This window comes from Lagopus leucura, unplaced genomic scaffold (genome assembly GCF_019238085.1).
Source record: "Lagopus leucura isolate 7727_CA_CO unplaced genomic scaffold, USGS_WTPT01 Super-Scaffold_100159, whole genome shotgun sequence".
Classification (NCBI taxonomy): Eukaryota; Metazoa; Chordata; class Aves; order Galliformes; family Phasianidae; genus Lagopus; species Lagopus leucura.
Window position 1 is genome coordinate 18,672,979 of NW_024962335.1, and position 23,510 is coordinate 18,696,488.

The 23,510-nt window shown below is 36.8% G+C and overlaps 1 protein-coding gene across 2 annotated transcripts in view; it reads right to left on the reverse strand.

The window, feature by feature from the left end:
• Positions 1 to 23,510, reverse strand: part of KDM7A (lysine demethylase 7A) — a 59,730-nt gene that overhangs the window by 20,544 nt on the left and 15,676 nt on the right. For both annotated transcript variants that reach the window (XM_042889939.1, XM_042889938.1), the window contains exons 2-10: positions 15,667 to 15,752; positions 10,394 to 10,511; positions 9,385 to 9,545; positions 7,457 to 7,598; positions 6,951 to 7,137; positions 6,259 to 6,421; positions 4,522 to 4,609; positions 3,690 to 3,796; positions 1,200 to 1,291 (exon numbers count right to left, since the gene is read on the reverse strand). In XM_042889939.1, the coding sequence (XP_042745873.1) occupies positions 1,200 to 1,291; positions 3,690 to 3,796; positions 4,522 to 4,609; positions 6,259 to 6,421; positions 6,951 to 7,137; positions 7,457 to 7,598; positions 9,385 to 9,545; positions 10,394 to 10,511; positions 15,667 to 15,752 (1,144 nt within the window). The remainder of the gene's footprint in view (positions 1 to 1,199; positions 1,292 to 3,689; positions 3,797 to 4,521; positions 4,610 to 6,258; positions 6,422 to 6,950; positions 7,138 to 7,456; positions 7,599 to 9,384; positions 9,546 to 10,393; positions 10,512 to 15,666; positions 15,753 to 23,510) is intronic.

Sequence of the window (23,510 nt, forward strand, 5' to 3'; positions counted from 1 at the left end):
CCCTGCCATGGGCAGGGCCCCAACCACCAGATCAGGCTGCCCAGAGCCACTTATAAACGCTGGGAAAAAAGAAATAGGTGATCAAGAATATATATATATTCAAATAGTCTTGGTAGGCACATGAATTCACCAATATTTATAAATTACCATCACAATTAAGCATTCTGATAACATTAAAACACAATCGAGCACCTATCCTTTGGAAAAAAAAAAAAAAAAATCAGCTAATTAATTTTATAAAAAGCTATTAAAAAAAACAGACAAAAAAAACCCACAACAGAACAGTTACCCCAAATAATCTTACTGGTACATGGATCAAACATCTCAAAAATAGAATCTGAGGCCTGTTGCTTATGTAAGTTGGAAGGAAGCCAGAGCTACAATCCAAGAGATCAGATGACTGGATAAGTCATCATCTTTATTGTGCATATTAACCAGCTTGCAGGCTGACGCTCTGCACCAGAGAAACCAGAAGATAGATACATCAATAAAAACCTTGCACAAATTGAATTCAAATCAAGACATGAAAAGTAAAAATATTTTAGCATCCCTCAATCTCTATTCTCAGCATTTTGTAACTCTAGGCAGTTTTAAAACATTGCAGAAATGAAGATTATGTCACTTTGGTGAAGATGAGTCCAGTGCTGTGCCAAAGCAAATAAGCCTTCCTAGAGAGCAGTAGCAAAGCCAGTGTTGACAACACACTAACGATTTTACAGGCCAGCAAATCTTCATCAGAGACAGTACTCTAATTAAATTAATATCCTCCTCAATTGAAACCGATTTTTCAGCAGTATAGATATACCTGAAATGTACTCTCCAAAGCACTCACATTAACGGAAAACCCTAAATATCACAGCATTCTGTACCTCCATTGCCTCAGATAAGGATGAATTGACTGTATAAACAAAAGGCTCAATGACCTCTCTAGAATTCTTATCCCATGCTGAGATGAAGGCAAGATTCTGTTCCTATCAGCTATCATACAAGAACTTACTCACTGGGCTAAGACATCATTAGTGTCACACAACATAAAATTTTCATGACTCTTCCCCAGGTCAGCAGCACGTACTCTCCATAGTCTTTCATTACTCATTAACAGAAAAATAATCTTAAGTATGACAAGGACACAGATCTTCAATTATTTCTAAATAAAGTCAGAATTCACCGAAACAGTAAATCAGACTACTGGTACTTACCTCTTTTTTCATCCATAATCTTAAAGCAGTAAGTAAAGCCTTCACTCCTTGCACTAAATAGCTTGGAGGCTGAAAACCATCTTCTCTCAGTTCTAAGAAGGACACAGACATCAACAAAAACATAGTAAGTAAAAACAGTAGAATGATGCCTATCCTTCAGCCAGTAAAGTTGCCATTATGCAAGTCCAAAAAAAAAAAAAAAAAAGAAAAAAGAAAAAAATTGTGCAAGCAAATGAAATACTACATTTGGTATTTGCGTGAATACTCAATTTAAAAAAAAAAAGTTCTGCTTCCAAATCACAGTTCTCCAATGGAGTTCCTACTTCTTAAAGGGTGTGAGAAGAATAGCAAGGCCTTGAAGCTGAGCTGCAGCATGAGTCCAACTGCCCACCTGCTGTGACTTGATAAAAATTTGAGAATACAATGCAGCACTACATTTTTAGCACTGGATTTTGAAAAATATTTTTTTTATTCTTTTACTGCAGCTGAAAACATGCACTGTGGTATATAAGACTAATCAAAACTAATCAGCATTGTACTGATGGACAAATCACTTCTTCTTAAGTCCCTAGAGCTGCAGAGAAAAATGTACGCAAACGCCATATAGCTCACAGCATCAGAATACTCTCCTTGCCCATGAAAAGACAAAACCAGTTGCATGACTTGTTGTTATCCTTTCATAAAAAGAACCAGGAAGATATGGCGTGCCAATTGTGCTTACTGACCTGAACTTCACAAAGCACTGCTAAAAATCATGTGCTCAATGTATTACAAACTGGTATTAGTAATCACATTCCACAACAGAACTGGTATCATTCCTTATTTAAAAGCAAAGGATTCTGCCTGGTAAACATTTTGCAGATGTGAAAGTTGATGCCAAAGCCCAACTTAACCATCACTTTAGCAATGACGGACTAAATCCTGAATTTTCACAATAAGCCACAGATTAAAAATAACATGGAAATAAGCTTCATATTCCTCACTTAAGATATGAGCCATGTATCACAAGAGGCTCCTAGTCTACCCACTCAAGCAAGGAATAAAATGATAAAAGAGGGGAAGAGATGAAACGCAGAGCTTCAGCTCTAGGTTACTTAGGAACATACAACCCACTGATTTTCCAGCAGAAATACAACTCCCACATTTTCTGACACATTTGTAAATTTTAATTACACAAACGCGAGACCTACTACCAAAGAAAGCTTTCAAGAAGAAAACAATTTTTTTGCAAGTTAAAAAAATCTTTATTTGGTAAAATTTCTAAAAGCTTTCTAAATTTCATGGCTGAAAGGATAGTAGATAATTTTCAATACTGTTTTCACCTTATAAAAAGGTTATGTGAGTGATCTCTTCCAGAGCACAGGCTAAATTCTGCAGTGCCTCCTTTGGAGGCACATTTATTTGAAATACATAATTTGAAACATGGTATTTATTAATAAACAGAGCAGTTAGAGAGGTGAGACATTTGAGAAAAAGAAGGTAAGGTCAGGCTCAATTACACATGGGTATAATAACACAATTAATGGACTAGATGAAGAAGTTTGCAAAGGACTGGAAACTGTCAAGAATCAGTGCCTTTTGAGGTGTCTACTGTTAAACACCAATATAAGTCACTGGGCATTGCTCACAGGAACTGGTACATCTCTCCTCCAAAAACTCCTACGGATGCCTTTTCTTTGATAAGAAGGAGCAAAAGACAACAGGTAGCTTGACTGAAAAGGTCAAAGAAAATCACAGAAATGCAAGAAAACCTTTACATTTAACAGTAAAGCCATCATGTATCAGCCCAGGGGTAGAAATCAGTGGCATCGCTTAGAGAGTCATCTACTGAAAGAAGGAGAGAAAGGCTTCCAAAAGATACCTGAAGATCTAAAATGATATGGGAGAGGTCTAATGTAAAAAGCAACAATGTTGAAATCATATCTGCCTTAACAAGGCCTTTTCAGGTACTGGGAAATTAATCCTATCTGTTTGGTATATAATTGTACTGTGCCAGAATCTCAGATATTCTAGATTATCAGAATATCTTCATTAGTCAGGTACACTATTAGCATTGGAGAAAAAAAAAAACACTAATAAAAAAATTCAAAAGTTCCAGTAGGTTGCTATAAAATGCTAGTTACACACATCATCTTGTACACCACAAATTCTGCACAGCCCTAGTTATCCTAGAAAGCTTTAAACCCCAAAGACGTTTTCAGAAAGATCTTGTGTTGCACTAAAGCCTGTATTATGACTTGTTAAATCTACAACTGAAACAGTGCAGTATTTACTACAATATGGTTTAAAAATATGTGACTTGGAAGAAAAAAAAAAATAAATACCACCACCTTCTCCACCCCCCGAAAAAAAAAGACACCACAAATTACTATCTGGCTTTTCAGCTCAAAACATTTCATCTGTTCAAACAGCAGCAACATAATTTCTTCCACTGTCAATGAAACATAAAAGCAGACACATGTATACCATAAAAAGTAAGACAAGGATTACCTTTTAATGTTTCCAGTAAGTTTTTGGCCACAAACCAACAGATGGCTTCAAAGAAAGGAAATTTGAAAAGATCTGGGGTTTTTAGCCTCTTCTCCATTTCGTAACACCTGAACAAATAGAAACATTAACTAAAAGCATTCATGTCATCCAACTTATTTTTTTAACTATGTAATTATTCAAATTGATACAATGTCCAAAATAAAATAAAATAAGCACGGCCATGTTAAATAAAAAAAAGTCAAGTACAACATAGTTAAACCCCAACAAGACCACAGACAAGATTCAACTCTGGTCTCATCCAGGCTCTGACCTTATCAAGTTTGACTGCTGCACTTCTAAGAATAAAGTTGGACTTCATAAAACTAGGATACAAACCCAGTGTGTGATCTTTTAACAGATGGAATTTTATCAGGATTCCACTGTAATAAATAAAAACAATATGTTTAGAAGACAGCTCCACATCTTGGACAAAAACTAAACACAGCTGCCCTTTGAGCAATGCTGACTTGAGGATGCTCATTTCAACTCAGTGTTGCACACCTGGGCTTGCTCAGTTTTGGTTTATTTATTCATACTAACCTCCAAAGTAATGGGGTTGGGGGGTGAGGTTTACTTTGTTTTTAATTAAATTATGCATACCCTTCAGTTTTGAAACGAACTTTGCAGAAATGAAATAAGAGTATGTGGTGGATACAGTCTAACTGAAAATGCCATTATCGTCTGCTTTGAGAGCCTGTACCCATTTGATCCTGGTTACAAGCACAAAGAAAAATATCTATTAAAAGCATATCCTATTTACTGAGGAAAAGGTACAGTAAGAGTTGAGACTAACCTGAGCTGCATGCCAATATTGAGGTTGTGTAAAAAGTTTCCTCCAAAAGCCATACAATCCTGAGATGTGAGCACAGCGTGAATCCAGCCTGACACAAAAGATTCAGAAACTTAGTACATACTTACAGATTACTTTAAAGACTATTTTTAAATACTTGCACGTACATACTAAAATATAGGAAAAAGAGGGGAGAAAAGGGGAGAGGAAGAAGAAAAAAGGTAGGGGAAAAGGAAAAAAAAAAAAAAAGAGAAAAAGAGATGGAACAAATAGTCCTGTTTTTAACATACAGATTACAATATGTTTCAGAAATCTAGTTGAACTGCAGGTTAGTAAAGGCGTTGTGAACATAAGAAGGTCTTCAAGACATTTTGACTGGGTGGAAGTTGAGGGGACAGAACAGGACTAATTTCTCAAGTAAAAGATTCCCCAAAGTTCCCCTTCCAACAAACAATAATGGAAATACCACAGAAAAACCACATTGAGCAAAAGACAAAGGAAGACAAATAAAAATTATATTCATGTTTACATGTGCTAATAGTTGAGTTACGTAAGCAACAACACAAAAAACCCATCATTTAGCAATACTGTAAGAATCCAGAAGTAACTCTATACATTATTAATAAATACATCCCTCCCAGTTCCAGTGAAATTATGATTAATTTAAGACAATCTAGATATTCTAAGAACACTAATTTGGCACATAATTAAAATATTGTCCCTATAAACACTACCATTCAATATGGCAAAGCATGACCAACACTACACTATCAATCCAGCCAATTGCTACTGGATAATTTCAATTAAGTGTACAAAAGAACATATTAGCTTCCTAATTAAAAATTTGCACTGAAGATTTTGACTGTGCGTTTTTAATGTAAATAAGCTAAAAATATGCACACAGACTTGTTCTTATTTAACACGCATACAGATCTTTCAAAAGAGCAGTTGGTCACAGATTTGCAGATTACGTTGTGTTTTGACTGAGAATAGGCAACATGTATAAACTGAGAAAGCTTCTCAGCTTGATGCAAGGTCAGACCAAATCACAACTATATATTGCTAACTAGCACTAAATCCATGCCCTCATTCAGCTAAAACCAACCAATTTTAGTTTTGGGGCACCACATACAGAGAGAAAAGATCTGAAACTAGCAATTATGCCGAGTAAGCACCACATCTGCTCTATTGCCTGTGGAGGAAATTTCAGCCTTTCATGTATCATTCTATAGAGTACAGTGGTACAAGCAACGTATGGGTTGGTGTGCATTGGTTTTGTTGTGTTTGTTTGTTTTTAATTAATATTATAAATTGCTTTTTTTTTTAATTTCTGTTCTTTGCAAAGCGCAGCACAATGAAGACTGCCTTGTTTTTCCAACTGCATTTTGCCTTTATCATTATAGTTTCACTTTTTCACTCATCATAGCAGATGAAGGATCAAGGAAGATGTGCACTGCAATTCTATCACATGCACACCTCCCAGACAATGACTAAACTAACAATTAACTCTTGTCATTACTGCCTCAGCACCATTAAGGGTTGCTTAAAATCAGCACCATTTACTGAGTCTTATGCCATACTCCAATTCTCACAGTGGTGGTTTTTTTTTGTTTGGTTTTTTTTCCCCATTCAAAATTCCAAGATAAAACAAATATTGATAACGTAATGTGTCATTTTAGGATATCCTTAATTCCTGGTAATTAAACATGTTAAGTCCTAGCAGTAAGAGTAATATCTTACCTGTTGGAACAAATAAAGTGTGTCCTTGCTTTACAACACATTTGTAACATTTGTCAACTTTGTCTCCAAAATATACTTCACTTTGGGTGACAGATGAGCTCCAGGACTCATACAGAGCCAAATTTTCATCAGTGGGCTTGATCAAATAGAATATCTTTTCACCCTATTCAACAAAAACATCAAATAAATAAATGCATGTCCTCCTGGGCAGACAGTACAACCTCTGAGTCATTCGCACTAAACGCACCCGATATAAATGGCAGAATTCTGTAGTTCTACTAGGGGATACTGGTGTTTCCTAACTCAGTGTTTCACAATGGCAGTTGCACAAAAGCTTAGTCAATAGGACAGTAACCAATAAGGATAAGGGGAAGAAGGGGTATGTGTCTTGTAATGTAAAAAACAGTGTCATTGATTCTCATTTAATTCATTTTTTAATAAATACTAAAACCGTACTGTAAAACCTACTGATCAATTAAAATGGTCAGCCAACCACATAGCACCAGAGTTACCAACAGTGTGATCAAATAGAAGCATGAAAACAAGACGCTAACAATCACAAATTCACTTTCAAGCTCCTCACCTGTCTAAGTACAGAATTTCACTCTGAAGAGGCAATAATGCCATGACAGAAAGCTGAACACTGAATCATTTTTTGTTTCATACAATCATTAAGCAAAAAGCCTTCATACCCAGAGAACGTGGTACCAAACTGAAGTTCCTCCAAAATCGATATGAAAATCAGTATAGCTGTCCTGGACACCCATCAAGCAATACTTCTGAACAAAAGGCTTAGGGAAGACAGAATCATCTGGCCAATAATTTTCCACCCAGGAAAGCTTTCTGGCAATATCTGGTACTTCCACTAACTCAGACATCCTTTAAGAAAAAAAATAAATAAATAAATACATAAATAAGATCAAGTGCAAGTGCCTCTAGTTTTTGGTGGGTTTTTTTGTGTTTTTGTTTGTTTTTGTTTTTGTTTTTTCCCAAACAACAGCATTAAATGCACATTTCCTACCAAATTATTACTTATGAATTAGTAAAACTGTTTTATACCCATATTACATCGCAGTAACTGTCTACATAAAATATGCAGCCTCTTAACTTTAGTGCTAAACACATTACAGCTGTATACATACTGTTCACCTTTGTGAAAACCACTTCCTACATTCAAGAAATTGCAGTCAATACTCACTTTGTGTCCGAGAATTCCAGGCTGATCACGTTCAACACTTTTGGTCGGTCAGGATTTGTGAAATATTTAATATAATTATGGAGCTTCATTTTACTGTCTGCTTGTCTTGCTACATCTATTACATCTATCACTTTGTCACCACCTGTAAAAATAGGATTACTTGCTTAATCCTATCACAGGTAAAAAGAATTATTTAATGTGTTTAAGAGCAACTTTACTTTTTCCTAGCTTTTATCAATGTATTTCTGCACAAAACCTCTGCGACCATCAGCATTCTTGCAGAACAAAGATTGGTATAAACCAACTTTTAATGAGGTCAAGCTTTAATTGTTATTGTCAACTAAGGACACAACTGAGAACAGTGTACAAATAAATCCCCTTTACCCATGGTCAACAAAAAAATAAAAGGAACAATAAAGAATCACTGCAATTGGTTAAAACAATAAGAATTGGGTCTGTGGCTTTCACTGGTAAAAACAGTACAGAGAACTTGAATCTTGAATATTTAACTCACTTGAATATTTAACACAATGACCACAAAGAATTCTTCACAAATAACAGATTTTACTGCTCACAGCTTGTAGTTTTTAGCAAGCTGCACTGAACTTCTGACATAATTGACTAACAGCTTTTTTTATGTTGAAGACTATGCAGATACTCAAAAACATCCTACACTCTCACCCTTTCATACACGCATAGCTTTTAAGCACGCACGCCTTAATAATTCAATGAAATTACTAAGGCTAGCTTCATTTGTAAAGATAACACAAATACACACAGCACATACTTAAAGTTAAATCTGTAGAACCAGACAAGCAAGAAGTAACCCTTAGCCAAAATAAAGGAGTAATGACAAAATTATAATAGTAATTGTATTATGTGCATTTAGTTATACAGGGATCACATCTGAAAATTAATTCTGGAATGCATCTAGATGCACATTTATAAATATATTTAGTTTAAAACTAAAAATTAGCATAATCCTGACAAATCCTACTTGGAATAGTATTTATTAAGATTTCTTATTTTTAATTTCAGTAACAAAAAGTCAAATCTGCATTTTCTTTTTTTCCCTAAACCACAGAACCCGGCAGGGCAAAACACATGCATAGTAATGAGATGATCAAACTTTCCTCTGAATCTGAACTGACAGTTTTCCAAAAGATAAGCTTCAGAAATATCAAAACAACAATTACACTTTGATGCAGAATACATTACTCTTTATAGTCATCATAACAGCAACAGTATTTCTTACACTATGTATTTCCTCTATTCTGTTTCCATGGTAAAATTCTGATAGACAGACGTTCTACTTTTAGTACTCAGAATTATATGAAGTTCTCACAAGAACAAAGACCCACACACAGACTTCTCAACAGTACTGTTTACTACAGCAAACTTCATGCTCAAAATGATTCAGTCTATGTACTGCACACTTGCATGAAGTTGAAATGATTAAAGACTATCCAGAGATCAGGCAAGAAACAAATTGTCGGGAGCTCTGGCTCTCACCAAAGGAGGCCATGGTAGGAAGGTCTCCAGAAAGATTTATTTAGTTTGAAAAAGCCAATTCACTGAGCTCAAAACATCATGTTTTGTAATATTCTGACCAGTGACTCATCTCTATCAATCTTAAGAGTGATTCATTCAATTCTCACAAAATGGACAATCCTGTAGCATAACAAAAACATCACTCCACATTCATCTTGCACCCAAGTCAACACACTTGGAAGTTGAAAAATAATGGTGTTCTCCCATCAGATATCCACATAAACAAAATTCAAATTGGTAGCTTAATTGTATTGTTCTGGTTAGGAGTGCTTAGTTTATAATACATATTTAGCACTCCAGGAGCTCTTAGAATCATGTAAATATTTGTTTTACTTTACAGAGGGGATCATTTGCATTTATTCCACAGTGACCCTTACCTACATAGCGTTCCACATCTAAAACAGAGAAAGTTGGTGGAGGAAGTCTGAGCCCCAGGCCATCTAATTTAGGAACCATAATAGGTACATCAAACCCATGTTTCTCCAAGTATCTTTGTGTCAGTTGGCTTCCATGCATTTTCAAAATGACTTCATCAGCACTAACAAACAAGAAATTATGGAATATTAGCAGAAATACATCCTCCAAACACTAGTGAAAAAAAAAAGTCACAAATTCAAGGAGGACTGGTTGAAATGGCTGCATTTGAACCCCCCAAAAAATAAAACCCCATACTTCAATCAAATTAAGACTGTAAGACAAATAAACCAATATAACCCCCTAACGAAATATTAAGTGTTACACATAACCTGGTAATTCACTGTATTTCTATGTAATCTAACATAGTAATTTAAAAGGATGAGGAAAAAGAAAACATTAAAATACATTTTAATAACAACAACAGAAAGTTCTGTCAAGAGTTATAAGCTACCATATTTATAAGCATGAAAAACAACCACAAACAAACTGGGATGATTTCTGCTACGAACAAGTTTCTCTACTTTCCTATAAAGCATGAGAGAATGGGTATACTACTAGCACATGTAAGTGTTCTACATTATTTGGAATGAAACAACTGAGGAGTAATTTCCCATTCTCTCCTTACCTGGACTACAGAGATAGACAATATTCTGATATTTCAGGTGAGAGGAAAAAAAAAAAAGCCAGTCACTCTGCCACATTCACTCTGCCTTGCAGAGGGACTCTGACAGATTGGAGCACTGGGTGACTAGCAACAGCTGAAGTCCAACAAACAAAAATACCAGGTGCTGCAGCTGGAACAGAGTAATGCTGGGCACAGGTATAGACTAGGAGATGAAGTGGCTAGAGAGCAGCCCTGAGGAAAGGGATCAGGGACTGATAAGAACAGTGGAAGGGGGAGAATTCTAAAGGAGGAGGAAGTCTTAGGTCTTTGTTTTTTCACCAAAATGTTAAAGTGAGCTTCTGTACCTTGGGAAAGAGCGAGCCCGCAGCTGTTTAACAAAGGTCCGTGTTCCAGCCTGCACCGGTTTGGAGCCATCATCCAACTCAGTGTAGTCATGTCTGTGCCAGTTCCTTCTCTTTTTCACTACAAGTTTCAAAAGGATTAAACTTTGAATTAGTTAAATCAGATGGTTCAGATTAACAGTCGCTCTGTCAGTGAACCAGGCATGCCTCAACCCTATCACAAAGATTAACAAACTTTATTGTTTATACAGGTGAAACTATCCATCTGCCAAAAATGAAACCTTCAGAACACCTGACAGTAATCACACTTCTAGAGCCTCTTCCATCGGAGAACACCAGTGCATGTTATACACCGTGATTCAAAACTCTGTACTCAGTGCAGAACAATGAAAGTATACAGTAACAGCCTGACACTTATCCAATCTCAAGTCAATGAAGCCACGATTTCAATTTCCTAAATCTCACTTTTTTTAAATAAAGAGAAGAATCTTATCTCCTCAAGATCCTTACGCTTCTTCCTCTCATGCATTAACATAGAATTAATATGACTTATCTCATTGTGCTATCTGACCAGAGGAACATATTTACGTACGATCTGACAACACCGTTGTTCACCACTGCAATCTGTTTGAAAAAAAAAAAAAAAACCTTTCTTTTATCCACTGCTTATGTTTCCATAACACTTTTGGGTATAAGCTATCCTAGCAGGTACAGTCTTCACTCTGCAAGTACAATACATATAATGCAAGCATTATGCCCCAAAACAATGAACTTCTGAGTTGCTGCAAGCTGTTATTCACTATGGCAAAATATTCATATAGAACAAATAATAAATCAACGTTATATCACAATTTTGGAAGTCTGATAATCCAGAAGTAACTAAATTGCATTTTTTAACAGCTCCTTCTATTTACAGGGCCAATGAAAATGAATAACAGCGTTTTCATAAAAAGCTGTGCTGGTGGACTCCCATTGAAAAAAAAAAAAAAAAAAATAGATACTCAAACAAGAAAAAGCTGTTGTAAAACACAGTAGGGCTGTATGGAGCCTCTCCATTTGCATTTTTTGGCTTTAAGTGCACCAGAGGAAAAGGTGATTTATGATTTGGTAAACTTACCACCTGCCCTCAAATTTGCATTATTTAATAACAAATTATTTCATTCCAAATATGCAATTAAAGCATCTTAATCAAACAAGCATCCATTTTATAGCTTCATTTACAAAGAACAGAAACTCACTACTTTGAAAGAAAGTGTTCATTAATAGCACCTATCTGTCAGCAAAAGCCCTCTTAAGTTCCCAACAGATGCCTCAGCAGAAGGGATCTCTGTCAGTCCTCAGCTCGCAACCTTGCTAGTGACTTACCAGTGTACCACTTTACTACGCTAAGAAACGTAATAAACTAATTATTAGGTGGTTGCGTTTCAGTTTTCCCCAAAATAAGCCACCAAAATTAAGCCAAACTCTGTTCCACAGCATTTGATGGTTGCTACTGGAAGTCTACCCCTATATTTACTGTGACTAGATCTAGAACGCAACGACTAATACTGTGCAGAAATTTACTTCCATCTGCAGAAGAAACACAGAAGAGGAGAAAGCTATTGTCATTTGTCAGCACAAATGGTCTCTTACAGGCTATGCACAAACCACCATGCAACACAAACATACCCCAGCTAAGCAACTACATTAATACAAATTTGAACTTTTAGTTGAAGAAGAGCTCATCCTTAAGCATATCAAAGTCATGATAAACCAAACTCACAAGAAGTTAGCACCACATCAAAAACACAACTAACAACAGCATGAAGGATAGCAAATAGCAAAAAGGATTTTAAAAGGGGGGAAAAAAACCACAAAATTTCAATGCTGCTTCTGCAGAAATATCAGTTGCTTATATAGGAATAACTAACACCTTACAGCCACTGCATGACAAAAAGTTATTCCTACTGATAAGCTGCTTTCCACAAAAGTGACAAAATGTACCCCTTGGAAGACATTTAAGAGAATGAAGTGACATTTATAGCTGTTTGCTACCCTCACAATCACTGCTGAAGAGACTGCTAATGAGCCAACTATCCAAACACAGTGAAACTTCATAAATAACCAAGCCAAGTTTATTAAGTTTTCAAAGCCATTTTCTCATTCATAAATAATAATACAAGAAATTAGTGGCTAATGTTAATTTGCAACAGAGTAGCTTCTCAGAAATTCTGTACAACTGCTGTGTAACAGCTCATTAAGTCTGTAAGATGATACAGCTGGTTAAGAGATTATATATATATATATATATATATACACACACATATATAACTTTTTAAAGTCTGACCTTCCAACATCTGAAAAACAGAAATTAAACTTCCTCTACTTAGTACTTGTAGCATATATCATGCTTCCATAAATAAGAGAATGCTAAAAACCATAGAACAATAATGAAGGCTTCTCTTATGTTGCAGCTTTATAATTCCTTAAGACATTACAATAACGGTTGCAAGAAAAAAATATCTAACGGAATGAATCCCTGTGCTCACATTAAAATAAATTAAAAAGAAATGTTAAAAGACATCAAGAACTGCCTTCCTTCACTTCCAAATCCCTCAAAACTAGTGGAAGGAAAGCATTAACCCTTGGTGTTCCTAAAAAATGAGGCATAACCTGCAGAGACAATGCTATAAATATGCACCAAAAGCACACCACAGAGTTACAGAGGGGTTGAGAAATTTTTCATGAAAAGCAAGCAGGAATTTATTTTTAAATTATGTTCCTTATACATTCAAAACAATGGGCTGATAACTGCATCTAGCTTAGGCAAACTCTATTCTTTGCCTGCCTACACTTGTCTGTTTGTCTCAGACATCCTACATGGACTTGAAAAGGGAACCACTGAGAAGCACTCGCATCTGTACAACCAGGCCCCAGTCTTGTGAGAGTTCCTTTATGTGATGCCCACTAATGGAAAAGGCAAGAGAAATGTTAGCATGAGAAGAGTGGAAAATTTTAAGGAGCACACAGTAGCTTTCCTTTCATTACTGGAACTAACATAATTAATTTTGTTTGATGCTGAATGAAAATCCACTTGGTAATACAAAATGTATGTTTCTCGTATATTTTTAGTGATTTTTTTTTTTTGCACAATGCCATCTGATTATATTAGGTTGTACACACATGTGCTTGTCAAAATCATAGATGCACTTGTCCTCTTAAATTGAACATGGTTGAATTATGGTCTCCTTCAGAACTTCTTTAGACCAATGAAGTCTAGAACATGAAGTAGTAAATAAAAGATGTGCTTTTTACTTACATACATAATTTCACATTTCAAGCAGCGCAGCATTACTGCAACATTTGAAGTCATAAAACATCAGCCTCTCCCAACCCTAAAGCATGCCAATGTCCAAACCACAAACTATCAAAGATTTGATTATGACAGACTAGCTGAGTACAATTAATGAAACTGCAGATGAAGACATATTTCAACATATCACTTCTGCTTGGGTAGATAAGTGATATGTCTGAATCTTCTACTAAATCTAGACTATTTACTCACTTGAGGCAATACGAAGTAGCAAGGATAATTTTTTTCTACAGATTCTTATCTTTCGAAAAAGCTATCCAACACAGTATTTCACTGTCAGATTGCAGCAGGTGAAACAGAGCTAGCATGAGAGCTGGAAGTCTCTGCATTACAAGACAGGCTATTCACAGGCATCAAGAGGATGATGAACTATACCAGTTCTGTCAAACCAGAAGGATAAAGTTCCAAACTTCCATGTTTATTTAGTATTTTTAAAGTCTGATATGAACTCCACCTTTTATTGTTCCTCCCAGCCCCAGTATTCCATATGCATACGCACGCACACACACACACACACACCTCTCCACCCCCCCCCTAAAAAAAAAACAGGCAGAAAGGTGGAAAAATGGCTCGTATTTGTATTCTTATGTACAGAATACACATAAGGATTTGAAACTGAAAAAGACAACTGTAATAATAAAACTTCAAGCATGTAAAAGAGCATTCAACTTACCTTTTAGCCCCTAACATGAAGGTAACTAATACTGAAGACATTGAATATAACCCTTGTACAAGATATTTAACATATTTTAATTAAGTCAATAATTGAAATAAATCACTTTGCTCATACTCCACATGACTACCAGTGACAGTGCAGGGATTTTAAATGATCATTTCTAAATGCTAAATTCAGCTTTGTAGAGATTCTAGATCTTTTGCTAGCCGTAAATTGTTACAAGGTCTTCAAGCAAAGAAAGAACATGTATTAAAGAAACACAAATGCCCACAGTGTGTGTGGGCACACTAATCATACATAGATATTTTTCAGGTTTGAACATAGAAACTGGAGAGGTGAAACTCACTATCACGTTACTTCATTTGAGAACTGAAGTTGTGGGGGAAACCTAAGGAGTCAGATAAAAAAGCATCCCTACAGTAGTTACAAAAGACAAAAATATTTTCTTCCTAAGTCCAGTCTTACAATCTTTCTACTTCAGATCTCTTCAGCAAAGGCACCTACTGAAAGGAGAACCAGAGAGGTCCCTTCTGACTCCACATTCACTTCTGGCAACTCATAAAATTCCACGAGGAATTTGGGGGAATCATATTCACAAACCAGACACCTGGAATACACGGCTGTGTAATTCTCAAAGACATGAAGGAAAAGCAGACATCAATTCCAGCTCCAATTCTCAAACTACTCTGGACTGTTATGGAATACTGGCCTTAAACATCAAGAAAGCAAAGAAAGCTGGCTTGAACATTTTCTCAAGGTTGCCTTCCTGGGTATTAGAATTTTGATGATTAAAATACAAAAATCTTAAGCAGTCTTTTGGAACTTTTTTTTTTTTTTTTTAACAGCATATCATACATGCAGCAGGAGAAAGCATCACTACCTGCAATTGATTTTTCTTTTTTTCTTTTGATGATGAATTCCTAATTTTTGTCTCTCTCTCTCTCAGCCAAGTACAGATTGCTTTCTTGTAGCTCTGTACCCTTTGATTTCTCTAATCTATAGCTGTGGCTTATATTTTATTCTACCTGCATCTTCACATCAAGGAGAATCTCTCAAGAAAAGACACCTTGTAGGTTTTGTTGTTGTTTATCATCGTTGCTTTTTATCAGTTCAAAGTTAGTCACAGAACCAGTAACTCCTAAATAATCAAACTCATCTTGAATGTTCCTCTGAACGGACCTTTTTTCAACTGTACTTGGAGCGAAAACATTAAAACTGTAAAATAAAATCTGAATAATGCATACTCACTCAGAGAAGGTCCATGAAGAACTGCGCAGTTGGGACAATGGTACAGATCAATGTCAACAGCATGATGCTCCTCTACCCCAACACAGCTGCAACGATATTTTTTAATGTTAATGAGAATACATGCAAGACTTCTTTTTTCAGGCTAAAAAATAATTACATCTCAAGTCTTTACCAGAACATGCTTAGTTTACAAATTCATAATGAGCTACCAAACTATCTCAACTACTGGGTTGCCACATAAATTTTGAGTAATAATTTGTTCATTGCTGAAAAGAGAATGCCATTTAAAATAACAGAAAGGAAACAGGAATTAAGCTACCTTAAAAATGAGTCCATAAGATATATCAATAGCCTCTGCTCCCACAAAAGTCTTTGATCCTGATTACAGAAGAGTGTCCACAGAATCACTCAATCAATTCTCTCTTCATAAAAACATGAAGCCTACATGCTGTCAATTTGTAGAAGATATCACGAGGGTTTTTTCCTATTTTTCTTTTCTTTTTTTCTACAAAAAGTACCAACTGACTCCTACCTCCAAGACAGCAAATAACACTTCAGTATGCTCCCTGAAATTTTTACCCTACCAGTACTGGGTAAGAAACTTATACAAGTGATCACACAAATCATACAGTAGCAACAGTTTTGTAATTTTAGAAATACCATTTGTAGTAATATTTTCCTGGTGAAATTTTTGCCTGTTTAAACAGTCAAAGAGGGATTGAAGACATTCCTAGTAGTCACATTAAAACTTCTAAACTACTATCTGAACAACACTACTTTTAAAGCCAGAAGAGAGACAATCTTTTGGGAGATGAAATGCTAGAGATTAACTGGAGAAGCCAGGCTCTTGCAGAGAGCTCTCAAGAAAAAAAATCCCTTCTTACTTGTAGAATCTGAATCCTGACAGAGTTCTTTCTCTAAAAAGTTAATTGAAGCTTAGAAAACTGCTGACTTTATAATAGAGAAACAAGACTATAACGTTGAATATTTACACCATGTTTACATATTTCTATTTAATGTATTCAAGGAACGTGAGAACTTGAACATTGCTACATTCAGGTAGCCACTTCATATCAAAAGTGTAATGACAGCCAAAATACTGAAGCTCTGAAACAATCCATCTCCAAGTAATCTTCTTTCTAGCTGCACAGTGCCAAAGCTGCTGACAGATCCAATAAACGTCAGTAGATAGTACTACCACAACATACAAGTCAAGCATTCAAAGGGTACCAATGAGCCAGTCAAATCTGAGAAGTACCTCTCAAAGAGAAGTACATCACTCTGAATTCTCTATCATCAGCTTCAGCTATTTCTTCCAGTTCTCCAGTCACAAAACGCCACACGTAAATTAAGTTACATAGCTTTTTATACATACATTGTTCTAAAATCTAAGTATAAAACTCAGCTGACAAATAAGTTTCATTATAATTCTTGCAATATTTCATTTCTCTTTTTTAAGACCACAACTATAGAAATTGTTATTGCATGAAAATTCAGCTGATGTATAAACAGAAACAAAGGCAAAAGCGCTCTTTAAAAATGCATATCCCATCTTTTTCTGCCTATATGCTCTATTCTCCTTTTAGAGATCACTATCTCAATCCTAATTTTGTAAGAAAACTGTTTTAAAGATACACTCCGAAAGTCCCAAATCAGAAGGCTGGTTTATAGACATATTAGAGAAACCCCATATTTTAGCTAAATTTCTCATTTTTGAACAGCTGTAAGTATTCACATTGGACTGTATCTTGCTCAAGTTTGCACAATGTTCAATGGGACACAGTGTTCCATGCAAAGCTTTCATTTACTGCCTTTATTCCTATCTTGGTATCTATCTAACCTGTCTGTCATCTCAGCCAGATTAACTGGCTAATGGTAAGAACACTGAAAAGCTCAGCAACAGTTCCTTCGAGCTCTGAAAACTGTTTGTCATATTCTGCATAAGATCAATAATTTTATTCTCTTGTAAAACATTGCAGATAACCTGAAAATAAAAGCAGAAAATCTTTTAACTACTGTACACATTCTCTGGCTTGCTTAACTCCGTAGACTTTTATGAAGGCACCACAGGCTTTGCATATACAGAGATGGGTGAGACTGGAATGGAATTTAGTAGTTGGTAACCGCTCTATAAAGAAAGCAAACGTTTTCAATCTACAATTTCTGCTCCAAGCTCGGAACCAGAAAGGCAAAACACTAACTGGGAGACATGGGAAGGGGAAATACCAGTACATGCCTAACTGATGCAAAGGGCACATGAGGTTCCAGCACCTGCAAGAACAAGCACTGACAAAAGGAAGCCATGGAGTCTATCAATCACACACAGCACCACTACCAGTCACTTTCCTGAGTCTCTTTCTACAACATACAGAGACAAACGTGACATAAATCATTCCAGCTACAAGCGAACAATCAATTACTGTGATAAGTACAACGCTGGTCCTCCTGCATCAAAGCAAGGTCACTAGGAGATAGTAGAGAGCCTGGAAAGCATTAACATACTCAAACACAGCAATGCTCCCAAAACACCGGTTGTTTTCCTGAATGAAATATCATTATTATCCTTCACCTCTCCACCCATTTGGGCTGAAACATCCACAGTACACATTACCTCATTTCTGAATTGCTCATCTCCTGCAGGGAAGCTGCAGACTAATCCTGTAGTATGAAAGCAAGGTCAGCAAGAGGCAGGAGAAGAATTTGGGACGTGCTATGTTTTTTCACACACAACAACATGCCCATTCCTGGCAAGTAAAGAAATCCTTTGCTACTCAAAGTTCAAAAAAACAGTTCTCCAGATTATAATCTCAGGAGAGAATGAATGGCTTTGCTTTAGTCTGAAGTTTCCATCTGATTCTTCAAATTCTAGCCATGCAAAAGGTGGGCATGTAAAACAACCAGGAGAGTACTACTTAATATATGTGATAGATACTGACACATCCCAGCTTTTACCTGAAGGAAAAAGAAGTCTTCTTGCACAGGAAACAAGACAAGACAAACAAAAAACAAAAAACAACCACACACAAAAAAACCAAAGCCCTTACAAAGGCTGCTACTGCAGCAATGCTATAAATTTAGACGCTGCTAAATATAGTACGGATAATTTCAGTATGTTAATTAAATAACTTTCAAATTTAGACAATGTTTTGTGCAATCCAGAAGTCCAAAATCTTTTATATTGAGTTTATGAAGCAAAGTTTTGGTAGCAGGGGGCTGCAGGGGAAGCCTCCATGAGCAGAGTGTAGCAGCTGCCTCACATTAGATCAGAGTCAACTCCAGCTGCTCCAAAAGGCACCCACTGCGGAGAGCTGAGCCATGGAGACACACTGGGTGCAACTCTAGGAGAGCAGACTGAAGGAAAGGCAAAATAGCTGCAAACCGCAGCTCAGGGAAAGGAGTGAAAAAACAAGAGAGAAACAGCCCTGCAGCCAGCAAAGTCAGCACAGAAGGAGGGCAGGAGGTGCTTCAGGCCAGAGCAGAAGTTCTCTGCAGACCAGGAGAGGACCACAGTGGAGCAGGCTGTCTCCTTGCTGCCCATGGCAGCAGCTTGAGCAGGTCTACACAGAACACTTGTCCATGCGCAGCTTCTGGAGAAGTCCAGGGTACAGCAGGTGCAGAGTGACCACAAAAGAGTGGTGGAGACAAATTATGGATTGACGGCAAGCTCCTCATTTGTCTGTACTATTCAGGAGGAGGAGATAGAAAAGGATGGACAAGGGAACTTGTTTACACTTTGCTTTTCATTCTCACAGCTCTAGTCTGTTATCAGCAGGCGATAAATTAATCTCTCTTATGCTGAGTGTTTTGCTTGTCATGGTAATTGGCAAATGAGCACCGTGTCCTTAACTCAGGAGTTGTTTTCACTGCATTTTCTCCGTCTTCTGTTTCGAAGGGAGAGTGAGGAAGAACGATGGACTACCTATGGGTGTGAAACACTTGAGACTGTTGAACTGCTTCTGCTGGTCTTACTGAAAGAATCCAGGTTCAAGGGGAAAAAATAAAGGTTTTAATCGAGAGTGCTTTGTTTTTATTTTTCCATATCCTTAAGAAGGCGACGTTACTTGAAAAGTTGTTTCACTTTATTAAAGCAAATAGTCTATACACGCTATTGTTATATAAAATTCCAGGTATATAAATGGGAATGAATATAAACACTGCACTACAAAGATAACAGTTGTCAAGATACAAGAAGTTTAGATGACCAACTGCACAATTTAATCATCACAAAGTGATTAAGAGATTAATAGTCCAGATTATCCACTGATAGCAAGATATTCCTCCTAGACAACTCCTGATATTTCCTATTTGCAATGCGTACTGAAAATAAGAATCTTAAATTGAGAAATGCAAGCAACTCATAATGATCTAGTCAAAGGACTGCAGAAATCAGATGGATCATCCTCAACATGGAAAAAATGAATGCATTAAGCCAGTTCCTACATAAGACACCATTTTCCTTGACTCAGTCTCCTGTTCCTTTCCTCTATTATTTCATACAACTTTCACACTGAAAGATACCTCACAGGATCATCAAATTAGACAAAAACTCTCCCAGTGTAACTTTGTACCCATTGTTTTCTCCATGTCACTACTGGAGAAGTGAGCCTCTGACATCTTTGTAGTTGCCCTTTAGATGCTGGATGAGATCTCTCCAAGCCTTCTCTTTTCCAAAGCAGGAAGATCCAACCCCTTCCATTTTTTCCTTGTAAGGTAGTTTCTCCAGCCCCCTTTGAGATCATCTTTGTGGCTTGCCTTTGGACCTTGTCCAATCTATCCACATCTTGAATTGAATCGTGGAGGCCAGAACAGGACACAGTACTTCACGAGCAGCCTGGTTCACATAGGCGCTAAGCCAAAATCTTCATGAGGCCGCTGCTACAGTACTGTGTCCAGACCCAAGGATGCCAGCACTAGAAAGTCATGGAGCTGTTAGAGGAAGTCCAGAGGAGGACCACAAGGATATCAGAGGGCTGGAGCTCCTCCCCGTGAAGAAAGGCATAGGGAGCTGAACTCGTTCAGCCTGGAGAAGAGAAAGCTTTGGGGCAATCTCATTGTGGCCTTCCAGTAGTTAATGGGAGCTCAAAAACCGGAGGGAAACCATTTTTCTTTTTTTCCTGCATGCTCTGATAGTGATTGCACAAGAGGGAATGGTTCTGAACTAGAAGGGGGGAGATTCAGATTATACATCAGGAGAAAAATTTTCACTCAGAGCGGTGAGGCACTGGCACAGCTGCCCAGAGAAGCTGTGGTGCCCCATCCCTGAATGTGCTCAAGGCCAGGTTGGATGGGGCCCTGAGCAGCCTGAGCTGCTGGGTGGCAGCCCTGAACATGGTAGGGAACTGGAATTATATGAGCCATTCGATCATCAAACAGCCACTGTTAATCCTACTAGAGGAGCACACTCACCTGAGTACCTGTAGTTGTAAAGATTCACTGTTGCTCAAGTGGAGCAGAACTGTGGATCTGAGGGGGCATTACTTCCCTTCACTCCTTTCTCAATCTCAGGAAGCAGACAAACAGCTTCACTTGTGCTTCCTTGCAAGGAGGGTTTTCTCCTTTGGCAAACAGATACATTCTTCTCTCATGTTGCTTTGGATTGACATGCCTTAGCATTTCATTAGCATATTCATTTCCACAGTAAACTGCCAATAATTCTCAAGCCAAATAATGTATTTAAACAAAAGGGACTCTTGAAAGTCTTTCCTTCAATCAGTTTTGAAATATGCTTGCAATTAGCTCTATGCCCCTGAAAGAATTTTAGCTACTGCCTCCTCTCACATCTTGTTCAGTTCAATTCTCTGATCTTCTTGGAGTGCTCTCATTTTCTTGTTAATTTCAGCCAGTAACTGTGGCATGTCAGATACTGCTCAGATTGCTCTTCCTATTGGACAACCACTATTTGGTTAATTCTCACCTCATTACTCTTTACAGATACCCATGCCCAGGTCATCCTGCTTAAGAACTTTGCCTGTATTCAATTGCAGAAGCAACTTTTTCACCTCTTTCAGTACCAAATACAACACAGTCTACTGGACTTACCCTTCTAGGTGCAATTTTACTACATGAGTAGTTTCCTATGTTAACCTCCACTTCCCTCAACACTAGCACGACACTTTGTACTTGCAAAGTGAGAAGAAGAGGAAACACGGTATGCCATCGTAGGAATATCTACTTTTCCTCAGCAGCTTACACACAGGTTTACAGCTCAGAAGTTTTTTTTCCTTCAAGTCTCTTACCTTCTTCTTAGGACATACAAGGTCCAGGCCAAAAGATCTCTAGGTTTTCAACAGCCTGATCCAAACAGTCTGACTTTTTTTTATTGACACTGCAGACAAAAATGCAGGCTCAGGATTCTTGACAGTATGTTTAATTAGACAACACCATATATCTTCCCCAAAATACTTCACACCTCGGGGTTCAGTTCCACTCAGCATGGTTGCTGCTGCTACAGAAATGTCCCACCCTCCTTGCTGCACCTACCTGACCTCTGCCTCTTGTCTCCCACCAGATCTAATACATGAGCACCATGTGGTAAATCAGCTCAGCAAGTCAAACCACAGAAAAAAGAAAAAAAGAAAAAAAAAAAAAGGAAAACAAGCAGGCACAACTCACTTTTTAGACAGAATCTTACTGTTAGAGTTTCTGAAGTTATAAACACGAATAGCTCAAATGTAAAAAGTTACATAATACCTAATTATTTACCAAATATATTGGTGGTATTTTCAATGTATTATTTGGAAATATTCTGGTTTATTTCATTTCTACGCTATTTTACCTTTCTAAAAATGTCTGCTCAGTTACAGGAAAAAAAAAAGTCAATTTAACCATCTAATGCTGCATATACACATTAACCATCTAATACATGCACATAAGAAGATGACTGATTTATGCTTTTAAGTATCAGACCTTATTATTAAATTTCAGATAATCACAGATGGGAGGTGTTTCTATTAAAAAACTGAGCAAATATCTGTGCAAAAAGTAGGCAAGTACTACAGTAAACTTTTCAGTTTACCTGTCAAAAATGCCAGTCTGCCATTGCTCCAGTATTGTATCTGTTTAAGCTTAACAACGAAAGCCAAAATACTATTGCCTTTATTGCCAAAATTAAATAGAAGTCGCAAGTTATGCAAGCAGCATTTGAAAGCTCAGCTTCATAGAATGGGTTCTGAAAAGAAGAAACTTAGTAAGAAAGGAAGGAGCAATGGGACAAAGCTATTAAGTTAGATAATGATAAAAGTTCACTTAGAATTACACAGGACCTTCTCCCTGTGCTTAGGGATATAGGGATGTATTCAATATAATCACTGTGGTACCTAAAATCTCAGGAAAACAACACTGAAATATATTTTTTGCACAATGATTCTTTCATTCTTTAATTCCAGTCCACTTGGAGCAGGAGCTGCTAAGTTTTTGAGAATGTATATACGCTCTTATCCAAATACATAAATTATCAGTACCATGCAACTGCTAGAATTTAAATACGTTGCTAGAATGAAGAGAGAAAGGAGCATTATTTTTACAAATTATTTTGACAACTGGTACAATCAGCATAATTATATGATGAAAGTGTTATGCGGAAAGCTGATTTTTCACGCAGTGAAAAACCTATTATTATTATTTTTATATTATTATTATTACATAGTATTATAACTACTACAAATTACACAAATTGGAAGGGGCATAACTTTTCGAACTGCAGTTCAAGTCCACGCTCAGGTTATCCAAAGAGCTTTACTTTCAATAATGCCCTCAGAAGGCAAATAACCTTTTCACTAGCATGTAAGAGTGTCAGGAAGAGACACAGTCCAGTTTAATTCATAATGGCATTAACCATCGTGGAT